Genomic DNA, 15,479 nt, shown 5'->3' with positions numbered 1-15,479 from the left:
TAGTGGGTTATTAAACAGGACATGCAGAAGAAAACACTTTGCTTTAGCTTAATATCAATATTTGTATCAAAAGTCAAGCAATTCAAAAGTGAATATAATTTAGCGCTTTGTAGTCTGTGAAAATGCAACTCTGACTTTTGAAGTATGGATTTTTTGTGGGCCTTGAAAAAGTGACTTGTCACACCAACCGCAGCCTGGTGATACCTCCCTTAAAAGCAAGTGTACATTTGGATTTACATTTAAAAAAAATAGTTGTAATACAGTTCTGCATCATTTGTTTATTACTAAAAAATGAGTTGTATATCACTGTACATTTTCCGTTTGATAATTTTGCATCACCTCACAATTACCAAGCTTGATATAATTTAATTTCCCATTTAACTTAAATAGTGCACTCCTGTTGCTCACTGCATTTAGACATCACTTGGATTGCTAACAAAAAAACTAAAAGGTGGTTATATCTGGTCCTTTTCATCAGACGACTCTAAACGCAGTCGATTCAACGTCTGTTTGAAGTATTTAGGCAGGGGACAAGTCACACTGATGTCTTCTTCTTTTGTTCCTGGCAGCGTCAGCTGTTGAGCAAGCAAGTGAAGAGGAAGATGCCGGACCTTGCTTTGCTCCAGTCCAAGCTTTACCAGCACACGCTCTGGTAATTTCTGTGCACCAAAAGGAACAAATGTGTTACTTATTATCAAAGATACACATTCTGAGTGAGAGGAACTGGGCTCTTGTTAACCTGTTAATACATGTTTAATTATATACCCAAGTGAAAGCAAAGTCAGCCTGACATGTTGAATTAATGCATGATCAATCAGATTTCAAAAAGGCACTCTTGAATGCCAATAGGTTGGGTTTGAGGATCAGTAATACTAAGAGTAGATGGTTTGTTGAGCGGGAGGGAGATGAAATTAAAAGATGCTGCTTTTCCCCAGCACATAGAATTACAGTTTGAATACATTTTGAAAGAATTCAAGGCCATACATCTGACACATCTCACTGTCTCCTGTTGATCAGAGGTTTAACAGCAATATAACCAGACAGGTTACTTCTCATTCAGTTTCCGCCACCAAGGGCAAAAGATATATCATATCAGGCATACGACCAGTGGGCTTTCAGCAGCTAATTCTATAACTGCTGATCTGAGAAACCGAGGCTTCTCTTCTTCTACGGTAGAACCAGTAGGTCTTATACAAATTGGGGTGATTGAAACATTATTTATATGTGACTGGCATACTCTGGGAACGTTAATGCCAAAGGAAAACATCTCCAACATGTTGAGGATTTTTAAAAACTATTTCACATCCAGCTGTAGTACTTTCAATAAAACTTCTATTAAGCAATAAATATTAAGGAACTAGTTAATGAAGCGCAGGGACCTATCAACATACAGCTTTACCACTGGGTAGTTTGTCCCCTTTTCAAAATGCAGCTGATGATATTAGACTCTTCCTTAAGTGGCATTTTGTATTTGTTACTGGGAGATAAAGCTGTCTTGCATTAGGCACTCTTTCTCTGTGGTACAATGTAAACATCTTACCTGAGGCGCCAGTTTGCTTGAGTGGGAATATTTGTGATCTCCAAGAATGGGGCATGTCAGAGCAAGTGCCATGTGAACTCTCATCTGGTGCTTCACTTCTGTTGATGAAAGAAGGACATTGTGTTGAAAACGTGCATCCAGTCTTCTTGAAAAGAAATTTGACAAGCTGAAATGGCAGTCTCGTCAAAAAATGAACACCCATCTTACCAGTTAAAGGCTGGAGCTCCACGAGGCTGCAGCCACTGCCGCTGTCCAACACTTTGTACTTGGTCACTGCAGGGTGGGCTTGCCGCTGGGCGCGGACTTTGGTCACACCGTCGCCTGCATCATTCACTCTGAAAAGAGGACTTAGGGCCATCTAAAATAAAAGAAAGGTTTTATAGAAGAATGATACCAAGATTGATAATTATTTTAATGATTAACTTTTTTACAAACAACTAAGTCAAATAAGATAATACAATGTGACCAATAGCAAAAATACCATAATCACAGGTTTTAAAAAAGCAGCTCTCTGTATTTGTAATGCTGCAATTGGTATGCGTTTGTTTTTGTTACTAACAACTTTACAGCAAATCATTATCAAATTTGGATTTCATTTACTGTCAGTTGGACAAACTAATTGACTCATTTTTACAGAGGACACACCTTGTAGTGCGGGCGAGGGCCTGGGACCTCTCTCTCTATGATAGGGATGTCGATCACTCCTTCAGATGGAACAGGTACACCCACTATGACGACCCTGAGGAGGAACAGTGAAAATGTTGACACATTTTTAAGCATTACGCATCATTAGGGATAGTATAATGAGTCCATAATAAATTGCGCAGCAAAAAAACAGACACCCTTACAGACAAAAATGTCCCCATTATATACCACAGCTTTTTATACCACAGCAATTACAGCAAAACATCTTACATTTGCATATACGTTTTGACGTCCAGAAGCCTAGTTTCAATGTTGTAGTTTTTACTGTTTTCCACCAGATTGAACCAGTTTCTCAGGGTTGCCCAATGAGGCATTTAATGCTATTTTCCTGGTCTTTGCTTATCATTGACATATCCCAGACTATTAAAACTAATCTGAATTCATCCTGGAGTTAAGCATGCATGAAAATACATATGTGGTTGTTGTATCTTAAACTGTGGAATTGTGAATACAAAGGTATTATTTGGTACTTACTATGAAGTTGGTTCAATTGTTTACCTCAGTATGTGAAACAAAATATAGTTTATATCTGAGTTTTTTCTCACTGACATTTATTTCTGTGACATCAGAGCAAAGATAAATGGTTTATGCAGTGTCAAGTCCTTCTTCTCTTACCAGTATTTCCTCTGCACTTGGTTATTTGTGTGAAGGTTGAGTATGTGCTGCACTACTTTTTCACTCCTGGCCAGCAGGAGCACTCCTGTGGTCTCTTTCTCCAGCCTCAGGCATGGGATCAGTTGAGAATCAGACTTCATCTTCATCCCATCCATCATTTTGCAGAGAACAGGGAGCACAGAGGAGATGGATGTTCCCCCGCATTCCTCTGAGATCAGCAACAGCAAAGAGACATGTATTCAGGTCCAGACAGTCCAATGTCAGCAGGATTTTACATTTATGACAATATCTTGAAGTTAAGAACAATTCAAATACTGAAATACAAAATGATCAGTAGTTACCATTAAGGTGAATATCAGACACATATATTGGCTTATTATCAAAACAGACATCTATGTAGATGGTTAAAAACAGAGAAAAGCATTGTACTTTAAAAATATATATACTTTCTCTCAATGGATTATTAACATATAGTCTCAGCTCTAAGTAAATAACCATACATTCTCTATTTTCCTAACCAAATGCTTTAACATCTGTCTCTTGGCTGAACTCGGATTTTAAATTTGTTTAATTGTCTTCAGCTCCTGTTTGTTTACCTCTGACAGGAACTCCATAAGGTTTGTTGGTGATCACCACATCATTGTCTTGGTACAGCACGCTTCTGAGCAGGTGTTTGGCCAAAACGTTGGGATGAACTTGTTGCAGCTGCAGACTGAACCGTTTCAGCTCCATCACCCGCTTCTGCTGCCCGGACAGTGGAGGAGGGATCTCTGCAGCTGCTGCCTCAGCCGCCTCCGGCTTCGTCCTCTGTCCCGCCTCCCGGGTCTTCGTCCTCTGTCCGGCAGCCTGGGTATTCGTCGTCTCCTTCTGGACCTCCTTCGCCAGGTCGATCGCCCTTAGCCGGGGTTTCTCTCCCGTGTTGGGGTCTGGAGCAGCACATGTGGCCTGGCTCCGGCAGAGGGACGGAGCTGTGACCCTAGAGAAGACAGTGTTCAGGCCGGACCTCCACTCCCTACAGGCTATTCTTCTACAGCTGTTCATTGTAGCTCGGCATACAAAGTGGTTGAATTCAGTCGGCTACACACTAGCTTACAAACATAAACTTCAAGGGATACATGTTGGCCGTTTCCGGTGACTTCCGGCTAGTCCGGGCAGCACCTTCCAGAATAAAAGCGTACGATATTTATTTAAGACACAACTAAACGTGCAACCAGACACAACAACTCCATATTTGAATAGTTATAATTGTGATCGTGTTTAAGCATAGATGCATTAAGGCATCTGACCCTAAAAAACTGTTTTAAATGAAAAACGTTGTAATTATGCACCAAGAAACAATTTCCTGTGGTGTACGTAGTGCTTCCGTTTTTTAAAAATAGAGATGCTCGTTTCTTTTCCCGCAACTGCCCAGTTTGTTGAAACACCTAAATGTAATGGCAATTGAAAGACGCCGCCCCTCTGGTAGATGAAGATATACAAACCAAACGCTTCGTTGTCAGCTCTTGTTGCTTTATTATCTGCTTCACATATCCGATTGTTTTTTTCTGAAAATGTATTTTTGTTATGTGCATCAAGGATCTTAAGAGCTTTTACTCATGTTTTTCTCGACCATCGTGTTGAAAGCAGATTTCTTTTAGTCTGAGAGCTGATAAAAATGTCCACTTTTATGCTTTACACAGTGTATTTTGAAGGAAAGGCTGCAGAATGAAGATCACAGACAGCGTGTTTCGGAGTTTCAGGGTTGCCAGAACATTTCGACAAAATTCCCAAAAAGTCAACTGTGTGGACTTCAGTCCAAACGGTGAAAATGCAATATCAAGCAGCGACGACGACTGCATTGTGTTGTATGACATCCGAGAGGGGAAGTAAGTGGCCAATAATATTACATTTAAACACAAGGTATAACTGTTTTATGTATTTGCGTCCAAATATATCGGAATGACCCATTCCCAGATTAAACTGGTTCATATAATGTGTGTGGACTGTGGCAGTGCAGGAACTTGAATGCGGTTCACCCGTTGCTCGAGTTATTAATAGGTCTAAATATTCTTTCTTATCAGACCTAAAGAGACCTTGTTCAGCAAGAAGTATGGAGTAGATCTGATCCGCTACACACATGGAGATACACAGACAGTGGTCTACAGCTCCAACAAGCTAGACGGTAATTACTTAGCACTGAAGGTTAGCTGTTGACACAAAGCACCACCCAAACATTATACACTAAAATGAAGTGCACATTGTTTTTTTCTCTTGATGATTTGTAAATATAATATTGTAATTATTATATTTTGTTCTAGATACCATCCGATACCTGTCACTTACTGACAACCAGTACATCAGATATTTCCCTGGTCACACTGCAAGGTGAGTAAAAAAGTAGGACAAAATGTGGGACTGTTTGCTGTACAGTATTTGTTCCCAGCTACATACTAATTCTAAATCCAAAGTATGCACACCAGTGAAAAATTGCCACTATCTTCATAAAATGCAACCACTCTCATTTTTTGATATTTATCAAATATAAGAACATTTTAAACAATTCCCAGCACTATTTCCTGTAACCAAATGAGTTGTTTTGTCAAAATAAAAATCTCAATTTCAGGGTTATAGCTCTGTCCATGTCACCAGTTGACGATACATTTATCTCGGGCTCTTTGGACAAAACAATCCGGATCTGGGATCTGCGCGCTCCAAACTGTCAAGTAAGTCGTCAGGCCCGAAAATGACCCTTCCTATTCTCTCTGTGGGCTGTAGCTGAAGTTTATAATAACAGCTCACTGTATGTAGTTACTGTACACCTTTTTAAGAAACATGTGTCCACTGGGTGTCCCCAGACCTGCTTCAGCAACCATGGAACACATCTTCATACAATGCTGTAAGACATTAACTTTAAACAGGGACTTAATGAAATGAATACAGTTTACTGTCATTTCAAATGATGCTTTAAAGAAAGTGTAACATAGGTAGTGTAAGAATTGTACTTAGCAGTGGTTTCAGCTATTTTTAAAAATGTTTTAACTTGTCTAAAGATAAGCTGTCAGGAATGATTATGTCCCAAGCTTTTTAACCCATATAACCAATTCCCAATGAATTTGTACGTTTCAGGGTTTGACTAATCCACTGGGGAAACCTGTTTGTTCATTTGACCCTGATGGGCTGATATTTGCTGCAGGAGTGGAATCACAGGCCATCAAACTATACGACCTCCGTGCTTTTGACAAGGTAAAAGGCAAATTGATGTGTCTGTGGTCTGCTTTTGTATATAGGAGTGGATATTCATAATATTGGTTTATTGTTTTCCCTGTTATACTGTTTTTATAATAGAATTAATCTCTCTGTTGAAAGGGTCCCTTTGCCTCCTTTGAGACAAGGTTTAATCGCACCTGTGACTTGACTGGACTCAAATTCAGTAACGATGGGAAACAGATTCTCATCTCAACAAACGGAGGCTTAATTCGTGTTCTAAATGCTTTCAATGGAACTGTGCTGCATACTTTTTCTGTAAGAGACATTAATCAAATCACATTTCTTTTCACCAACTGAATTACACCTGTGTATAAATTAGTATGATTACTAAAAAGTGTTTTTCTATCTTTGCTTATTTTAAGGGCTACAACAACAGTAAAGGCATCTCCCTGGAGGCCTGCTTCACTCCTGACTCTCAGTTTGTCATGATCGGTAAGAAGAAACATGTCATGTTTAATGTTTTAGTCTCTACCTGTAAGATCTCTGTTGCACCTATGTGGTGAATTGGAGATGCACAATATAGATTTTCTTTTAAGCTGATACCAATAGCTTATAATTACCTGCTTCTCAAGGCCAGCTCTGATTAAATAGCTAATCATTTCCCATTTTTGTTTTTAAAAAAAAGAAACTCATTACCTTCTAGGTTATGCATCCCTAAGTTCAAGAAAGGCTTAAATATAGTGATCCAAGACAGGTGAATAATTATTCCATAACCTACATTTTTTTTTAGATTTCAATAATTGAGCTGTTAAATTACATCACAACAAAAGGTCACAATCATACATTAGCTTTTATACAGCATTTTGCAATTCCAAGAAATGTATGAACAATTATTTATTAAATGAGTCCTGTCAAAGTTTATACAATACTAGTGTATGAAAGGATGACACATTTAATGTTAAAGCAGCTTAAATACTGTATCAGAGTGTGTAGATGCTGTGCTTGTGATTCACGAAAAGTCATATGGCTTTGTACTAATGCCTGATCATTTTTGGGAAGTAATTTTAGTATCTGAATCATACCTGATAATATAATTTCCCCATTTATAGGCATCTGTATTTGAGCTATGTCTTTTTGTGCAGGCTCAGAGGATGGGAGAGTCCATGTCTGGAGCACTGAGAGCGGGATGAAGGTGGCCGTGCTGGACGGGAAACACTCAGGACCGATCAACACCCTACAGTTCAACCCCAGATACATGACTTTTGCCAGCGCCTGCACTAACATGGTGAAGTGTAACTTATTAAGCCTCATGTACAGTAGCTGCTGTTGGAAAAACTGTGAATAAAAGGCCACTTTGTAACTCTTTCTTTTCTTTTAACAGACTTTTTGGCTCCCGTGTATTGATGACTCATAGAGGGACGTTGCCAGAGGGAATCCTCGGTGGAATCATGCAGCGATGTAGGATTTAGTTTTGGCCTGCCTTCTTTGACCTCATGGTTTTAAAAAACATTTAAAACTTTTTACCTTCAGTATTTTAACATTTTAACAGTGTGGATCCTGCAGTGACTGAAAGATATCACACATACCTCAGGTTGTTTGTGTTTGAGGTACATTTCGATCTGCATTACACATTCTAAGCCTGTTTTTATATTTCATGTGAATTTTTACTTTTTGTATCGTTTGAATAGTTTTTAATAAAGTGTATTAGATGAATATCCTTTTTCCTTTCTACTTTATTCTTAGTTGTATCATACATCAAATACATCTTTATGTATTATACATTCCTTTTTACTATATCTAATAATGTTATTTAATTAATATAATAGCTTGTTGTTTTGACAAAAATATAGACATTTCAGAGGATTGGGCCAGCTATGAATCACAATTTTTTGGAAGTTGTTTCTTTCCGTCCCTTGCTTTGCCAATGTTATTTAGTTACCTATCATTATAGACAAAAAAATGCACCAAAACCTCAGAACTGAGAAGCTGAAAGTACTGTAGGAACATTTAGGTGTTTTTTGCTTGAAAGACTATTACTTAGAACAATATTCAGCTTTCTATTTAAAGAAGTCAGTAATAATAGGTTCTCATTGTATATATAAAAAATAACAACCTTAAACACAATGAATACACACAATTATAGGATTAGTGTATTGATTCCTTCAAGAACTATTACCACTCCCCTGACATGATCTCACTTTTCAAAAGCAAACACAAGTACATCAGTAAACCAATCTGTGAACACACCTGCAGGTGTGTGAGAAATGTAGGCCGTTTTAATCAATTTAATGAATGGGTGTTTTTCTTTTTTTGTGCTCTGTAAGTGTCTTGGTGAAGTAGAGGAAGGGGTGGGGGGGGGCTCTGTTGAATAATGTATAGATGCTTGGGTTGTATACTCACCACTGTGTGAATAATGAATGATCCCCTCACAGGTGACCTCACAGGTACACACTTATCTTTCTCTCACCTCCCTTGTACGTGCATGTGTGCACTAAAGACGTGTAGAGGGATCGGGATAAAGGTAAGATAGTTAAAGCATTTGGTGCTCACTTTTTTACGTAATGTAATAACTGTAAAAGTTTTCACCCTCTTACTCCCCCCTGACATACACACTGATATATCCTGTGTGTGTTACCTCGATGCGTTTGTTTGTGTTTTTGTAAGTGGCCTGTAATGAATACATTAGTACTGTCTGTAGCCAACTCTGCTAGTCTTCTCACAAGTCACCTGGAGTTCTTTAGCTCACTTTTGGGATAAAGTTGTATACATCTTGGCATGAGAAATCTCACTCCGATATTTAAGTACAGTGCAGGTACGAACGCTATCTTCCTTTTATGAACTATTTAACAAAAGAATGCCATCAAAATTGACTAAATATGTCCACAATCCTCACCACAAATACACAAAACCATCCAATATTGCTCCATTTAATGTTGTAATGTTGCAGTCAGATTGTTGTTGATTGTCACATTTCTGTGACCAGGTGGCTAGAATTTGAGATGATGCAGTCGGCCTGAGCTGATCGGCAACTCTATGTCAAATAGTGATAAAATGTCATTACATGTGGCACTTTGACAGCATCTGAAAACGCTGTACCACAGATGTCATGAGCGGTGGATTTCTATATGGTCTCACACACTGTACAGAGAAGTACAGTGTGTGACTTGGGAAATGCTCCCCCAGCGAGACTGTTAAAGTTGTGGTCATTGATACGCAAAGAGTTTTAGATCAGTGGTAAGGCTAGCATATCCACTGACAGCTTCGTTATTACTCATCAGCCACAGTTCCGCAGATTGTATTTCAAGTGTTAGGATTCTCCAGAGTCACCCTTGAGGCGTTTATGTCACTGATGCGCATGGGTCCATCTGTCTGCCATCAGTCGAGAGGCAGCCTACCTGCTGAGCGAGACGAGCGAGGACACAGACCTGGACCTGGTCCTTTCTGCGTGAGAGGAGTGTGAAGCTGACGGCCAAAAGATGTCTCACCAAACTGGAATCAGTGGTTAGTACTTTTTCTGTACATTCACTCTGTACAATTTCTTAAAGGTTTTTGCGCTAGACTCTAGATGCCTCAAATTAGAGTGGAAGTTGGTATACATTTGCTTTTAAACTTTTGAGCTGTGCCACACTTTGTCATACATCCACACAGGGGATAATATGCTGTAATATCTTATACCAGTGCATCTTAAAGTGGTCCCTACATTTTAATCACATTAGAACCTGTGGATCAAAATAATGATTGTGTGCTTTAAAGGATACACATTCAAAAAGTGTAACCATGTACAGTATATGAGCGATTTACAGTTAAAATGTCTTTCTTTGTTGTTATATCCGTGATCATTTAGCACTGAAAGGCTTTTATGGTTAGTTTAAGAGCTACGTATATGTTATGGCATTTTGTAATTGGAGCGTCAGGGGATGGACTGGCAGGAGCGTACCTCTCTCACCTTTCTCACCTGACCTTACATCATTTATGAGACCGCTGTGTTTGGTAACCATGGGGAGGGGGAAGCAGAGAAGGCAATAAATAGTGAAATCTGGTTTCCTGTATAAAAACTACCATACCTTGTTTTGATAATTGTGGGGGAAATGAGGCTGTTTATTATTCAGCCTGAAATTTCACATCAGCTCTTTGGTACCTGCAGTACGTCCCTGTGTGAGTCACTATAGGTGATGGCCTGACCATCTGGCAGTGGATCAAATTTTCTCCCTGAAGTGGAGTCTCAGGTTCTTACCTACCTAACTGTGTCTCATTTGCTTTCAACCCCCCATCCTCAGTTTTAACTTGTCTGCCTTATATCTGGTTACTTTAGCAACATCGGAGCTGAAAGAATTTCTGGCCCGAGCGAGGGGAGGTGCCATCCGAATAATGAAGATTGTCATCAGAAATGGTTAACATGTCTCTTGTGTTAAGAAAGTTTTATAATAGTAAGCTTCCAGGTGACTTGTTCAAAATCTGGAAATGCTGATACGTGTGTCTTGTCTGCAGAGGAGTTGGTGTTAGATTCATACAGAGAGCCAGCATACAGCTGGGACAAGGATTACGACCAGTTCCTGCTCCCTCTGCTCACGCCTCAGGAACCCTGCTACATCCTCTATCGTCTGGACACCCAAAATGCACAGGGGCACGAGTGGATCTTCATTGCCTGGTCACCTGACCAATCTCCAGTATGTCAGGAGAGTGTGCATGCTGTCACTGATCAAATTTAGCAATTTAAAGTCAACCTGCCAAAAAATCATTGTAAATTAAATGAACTCAGCAGGACCCTATGTAGAAACTTAAACTACATTACTTTGAACTCTTCTTGGAACTACCATAAAACGTAAGCTTGATAACCACAATTGAAAAGTATTCAAATAGAAAAAGGCTTCATGAATTATTGTTTATATGGTATTACAGAACAAATACCTTAGACACATTCAACATACAGTATCTTATCTTATCAGATAATACCAAAAGTATAGTTCCTTTAAAAAAACTATAACATTTCAGAAAATGATTAAGAAATCCTCAGAAAACAAAGCACATACACTAAAATAAATCTCCCCCTCTTCAACAGATGAATAAACTTCTTCCTTTTCTTAATATCTATTTTTCAAGGTAGCGTACATAGAAAAGAAAATAAGCAATAGAAAAGGATAAAAGGTCACTCAACAACTATCACATTTAAACACAAATCAATCAGACTCTGCACAACCATCATTTTGCCCAGCAAACATTGAAGTGAATAAACAAAAAGCAAAACACATTTTGTGTTCAACGATCTTTAAAAACGTTTGTAAAAAAATGTGTCACTGATTGAGTGTGTGGCCTATAAACTTAGGCTCCATCCTTAAAAGAAAAAGGTAAAAATACTAACACAACACTCAACAAAACACAAGAAAAGTGACTAGAAATCAACGTAAAATTAATCAAAATACAAAAGAGTAATAGATGTTTCTTGTATCCTCCGGTTTGTCTTGGCACCCATTAGGTGAGGCAGAAGATGGTGTATGCAGCGACCCGTGCCACCCTGAAGAAAGAGTTCGGAGGAGGTCACATTAAAGATGAAATGTTTGGCACGGTGGAGGTGAGGAAGATCCCCCCCAACATGGCAACTGATCATTACATTTTTAACTGCTGGTTGTTCAGTACCATTCTGTTTGTGTTTGCAGGACGACCTGTGCTTCCAGGGATACTTGCGACACATGTCCTCCTGCTTTTCCCCAGCCCCGCTCACAGCAGCCGAGCAGGAATTACAACGAATCAAAATCACAGAGGTCAAGATCAACAATATCAACAAACTGTCTGAATATGATATCAAACACAAACGTACATTATGTGTACTTATTTTGTATGCTTCTACTTTCTTTCTGCAGGATAAAGTTGTGTGGGTAAGTACACTTTCCTCCTAATAAATTGCTCTGCATATGACCAATAAAACCTTGAAACTAATACAATCTTAACTGTGTGTGCATCAAGAAGAGATTAACTGCCTCTTATGTTCACAGGATGAGCGTAGACGAATTGGGACACCAACAGCGCGAGCAAGGGTTTGTTGCAATCTTTTTGAGTCCAAATTAAAACCTTATATTCAAATACAATTTGTGAAAATTAACAGAAAGAAAATGAACATTTTCACCAGCTCTAGTCGGCTACATTGCCTCAAGTTTCAGTACAAGTTTGAGATATTGTCATTAACTTTCAGAGAAAAAAACTGTATTGTATGTATTTTCCCTTAAGGACAACACAGGACAGCATATAAACAATAAATTAATTAATTAATAAAACCTAAAACTTAATTTAAAATAAAGAAAAGGTGAAAAGAAAAGGGGAGACAATACATAAAAATAAATAGAGAGAAGGCATCATTTAGTTTTTTTGTTTCATTTTCATCACACTAAATAGTGATAAGAAGAACTCTATTTATTCACTAGGATTTCATTTACAAGTCATATAATTTTTAAACCAAAGTTCCTGTGTTGTTGTTTTGTTATCCTTCAGGTCACAATGGAGTTTGGCTTAGACAAAAGGGCACAGACTCTTCAAGGTCTTGCCTTCCCTTTACAAGAAGAGGCCAAGCGAGCTCTGCAGCAACTCAAGCTGAGACGCATCAACTACATACAGCTGGTGAGCCCGAACAAAACCCCTTTTTACTAATTATTCAGCGTGCATCATGTATCATGTGCCCTTTAAACAAATAAACAAACAAACAAACAAACTGTCAGAATCTTTTTGAAGCAATCTGTGTATCAGTGTTTGTCAGTAAAACGCAGTGAATTTGGCTATGCGTGACTTGACCCCTGAACAAAGCTTGTTTGTGTATCTGGTGTCGCAGAGGCTGGATGTAGAGAAAGAGACCATTGAATTGGTTCACACCAAACCTACAGAGACCCATGAGCTTCCCTACAGGATTCCCATGGATTCTCCCAGATACCACTTCTTCATCTACAAACATTCCCACCAGGGCCAACGGCAGGAGGCGCTCGGTGAGTCGCTCTGTCAATTGATTTTTCAGTCTGCTAGTCTTAGAATCTCTCATAACATCATATATTCAAGTTACACTATGTGGTTCCCGACCCCAAACCTAAAATGCACCAATTTGCAATTTGACCTAACAATGTGCAACATGAAATGAGCCCACAGGAAATAATGATTGATTCTGCAGTTCCCCTCAATGTCTTTAATGACTTGACACAAAAATCACTCCAAATCAATGATAATGTTGCCCCATATATGCAGTGTGCTAATAGACCTTTTTTTACTAAAATGTCACCCATATGGACTTTATAAGATGACAATACTGTATGTCAATGTTGTGTTTTCAGCTTGTTTTACTGCTTTCATTGCATTGCATTATATTCTATTCCTCTATTTTCCATGTTTTGTTTTCTCTCTCGATATGCAAAATGTGTCCACATGTAACGTTCTCTTCTGATGGTGCTTATTAGTTTTTACTCAGCGCTATTTTTGTTTTGAATTAGTTCTATGTATTTGATTCACGTGTGACTTTGTTCCCCTTTTGGCCAGATTTTCATATTGCAAAAGAGGTCTTATCTAAATTAGTTTTATCTTGTTGAATAGAAAAAGTTTTAAAAGAAATTCTAAAAAACACATTGACTTTTTCCCGCTGACCACAATAGTTATTGAAATGTTACTTACATACTGTTTAAATCGCTCCTGTTTAGTCGTTTTTTCACAAGTACTTAAACAACTATTTGATTAAGGTCAAATGATAGCACTTCTTGTAAGTACTGGATGTACTTTGTTTCTCCTGGAAATGATTATGGGTGTTTTTGTAATGTTTGAGATAGGGTTTTGTTTCATAAGAGAAATGATAACAAAATATAATCGAGTGAAGTTTCAAACGACAACTTTATATCTCTTCCAGTGTTCATATATTCGATGCCCGGTTACACCTGTAGCATCAAGGAGCGGATGTTGTATTCAAGCTGTAAGAACCGACTACTGGACGAAGTGGAGAAAGACTATCAGCTGGAGGTCACCAAAAAGGTTCAGTTCACCAAAATCACCCACTGATGCATGATCTGTAATATGTCTGTGTAGAGATAAACACTTAACAAGGTAATCAAAATGTATCTATAAACTGGTTATCATAGTCAAAAGCGCAGTCATTAATCTGTGTTTTATTCTGTGTGTGTAGATGGAGATAGACAATGGCGATGGCCTGACAGAAGACTTCCTGTACGAGGAGGTGCACCCTATGGAGCACGCCTTGAAGCAGGCCTTTGCCAAGCCCCGCGGACCGGGGGGGAAGAGGGGCAACAAACGCCTCATCAAGGGTGCTGGGGAAAATGGGGAAGAAAGTTAGATGGTGCACACACACATAAGATATTATACATGAGTACACAAACACACTATATCTATGTATTTACTTGTTATTTGACTGTGTAGCTTCTATCCAGTTCTCCTTTTTAATTGCAGACACACATTTCAAACTGAAAAAAATGTATCCACCATAAAGCAACATTCATGTATTTTCTTGTGGTAAGAGAAAGCTTCTAAAATGAACACCGTTAGTTTAAGTCTAACCAAACTCATTTGGTCTATTAAGATTAAATTAAATTGAATTGTACATACAACGTGTTAAAGTAGTGCATCAAGTGGCAGTTTTGAGGTTTATATGTAAATAAATCTACAAAGTTGCTCTTTAAACCGTTCTTATCCACTTACCAGGGTCATATCAACTTATTGTGTAGCCAAACCTTTTTCAAACCCACGGTACTTTATTTTCACTTGTGGAGGAGATCAGACACTTCTCAGAAATACTTAGAGGGAATTGTGTAAAAAATAATGTGGACAACAACTAATACTTCTATTAGAGTATCTGATTCTAAATAGTAACTGTGAATATAAAGCTTTGATATAGACTTCAACAAGACAATACACTGTGGAGCTTATTGCAAATAATATGACATTTAGGGGAAATACAATTATTTGATTTATTGGTGGATAAGAACATTAATGATACTTTACTGATTGTACTTTATTGATGACAGCCAGCAGCAGTTAGCTTAGTTAAGCATTAAAGACTGTAAATGGGGAGTTTGCCTCCAAGCAACTCAAAGCTCACTCATTAAAAGGTTATATCTTGTTAGTTTAATCCGATTAAAAACAAAGTTTAACCCTCTGAAAACAACTGGATGTTTATAGGAATTTATTTTATAAATTTATTTTCCTTTGCCAATCCAAGTTGAAGGCAAATGCTCAATCAGATCTGTCTTCTCCTGTTTCTGTGCTCCTCTTCAGGAAATAATTAAGATCACCAGTCACTTATATTGATTCAGGTATTAACACTTATCGTGAAATGGCTATTAAATATAAATTAATTTTGTTTTATGGTGGATTATCCTTTACATTATCTCTAGCCAGCCTATGCTTTAGCTATTGTTCAATGCAAATCCGTCCACCTCACATTCATAGTTGCCTTCTT

At 38.3% G+C, this 15,479-nt stretch overlaps 2 protein-coding genes across 2 annotated transcripts; one reads left to right on the top strand and one right to left on the bottom strand.

Moving 5' to 3' along the window:
• Window positions 1-258: 258 nt before the first annotated feature.
• rpusd4 (RNA pseudouridine synthase D4) lies at window positions 259-4,029 on the bottom strand. Its single transcript, XM_063910457.1, has 6 exons — window positions 3,457-4,029; window positions 2,861-3,068; window positions 2,186-2,279; window positions 1,748-1,898; window positions 1,541-1,638; window positions 259-659 (listed from the first exon to the last, which is right to left on the bottom strand). Exons 1-6 carry the CDS (start codon window positions 3,899-3,901, stop codon window positions 456-458), a joined length of 1,200 nt encoding a protein of 399 aa, XP_063766527.1. The 5' UTR covers window positions 3,902-4,029; the 3' UTR covers window positions 259-455.
• On the top strand, window positions 3,630-14,357 carry LOC134882636 (WD repeat-containing protein 82-like). The gene is made up of 15 exons (XM_063910454.1): window positions 3,630-4,725; window positions 4,921-5,021; window positions 5,158-5,224; window positions 5,463-5,562; window positions 5,966-6,082; window positions 6,206-6,361; window positions 6,469-6,538; window positions 7,189-7,331; window positions 10,540-10,713; window positions 11,520-11,615; window positions 11,701-11,816; window positions 12,592-12,655; window positions 12,864-13,014; window positions 13,917-14,038; window positions 14,190-14,357. The coding sequence occupies exons 1-15, from the start codon at window positions 4,565-4,567 to the stop codon at window positions 14,355-14,357; spliced, it is 1,806 nt and encodes a 601-aa protein (XP_063766524.1). The 5' UTR covers window positions 3,630-4,564.
• Window positions 14,358-15,479: the final 1,122 nt, after the last annotated feature.

This window comes from Eleginops maclovinus, chromosome 20 (assembly GCF_036324505.1).
Source record: "Eleginops maclovinus isolate JMC-PN-2008 ecotype Puerto Natales chromosome 20, JC_Emac_rtc_rv5, whole genome shotgun sequence".
In the NCBI taxonomy this organism is placed as follows: domain Eukaryota; kingdom Metazoa; phylum Chordata; class Actinopteri; order Perciformes; family Eleginopidae; genus Eleginops; species Eleginops maclovinus.
This window is presented reverse-complemented; position numbering and strand designations above follow the sequence as displayed.

Bases quoted from the DNA above. Each gene is read 5' to 3' on its own strand.
- rpusd4 (XM_063910457.1), bottom strand. From the start codon at position 3,901: ATGAACAGCTGTAGAAGAATAGCCTGTAGGGAGTGGAGGTCCGGCCTG. The intron at 3,069-3,456 runs GTAAACAAACAG...TGCTGATCTCAG, and splicing joins TTATGGAGTTCCTGTCAGAG to AGGAATGCGGGGGAACATCC. The intron at 1,899-2,185 runs GTGTGTCCTCTG...CTTTTATTTTAG, and splicing joins GCCCTCGCCCGCACTACAAG to ATGGCCCTAAGTCCTCTTTT.
- LOC134882636 (XM_063910454.1), top strand. From the start codon at position 4,565: ATGAAGATCACAGACAGCGTGTTTCGGAGTTTCAGGGTTGCCAGAACA. The intron at 6,539-7,188 runs GTAAGAAGAAAC...CTTTTTGTGCAG, and splicing joins CTCTCAGTTTGTCATGATCG to GCTCAGAGGATGGGAGAGTC. The intron at 14,039-14,189 runs GTTCAGTTCACC...CTGTGTGTGTAG, and splicing joins AGCTGGAGGTCACCAAAAAG to ATGGAGATAGACAATGGCGA.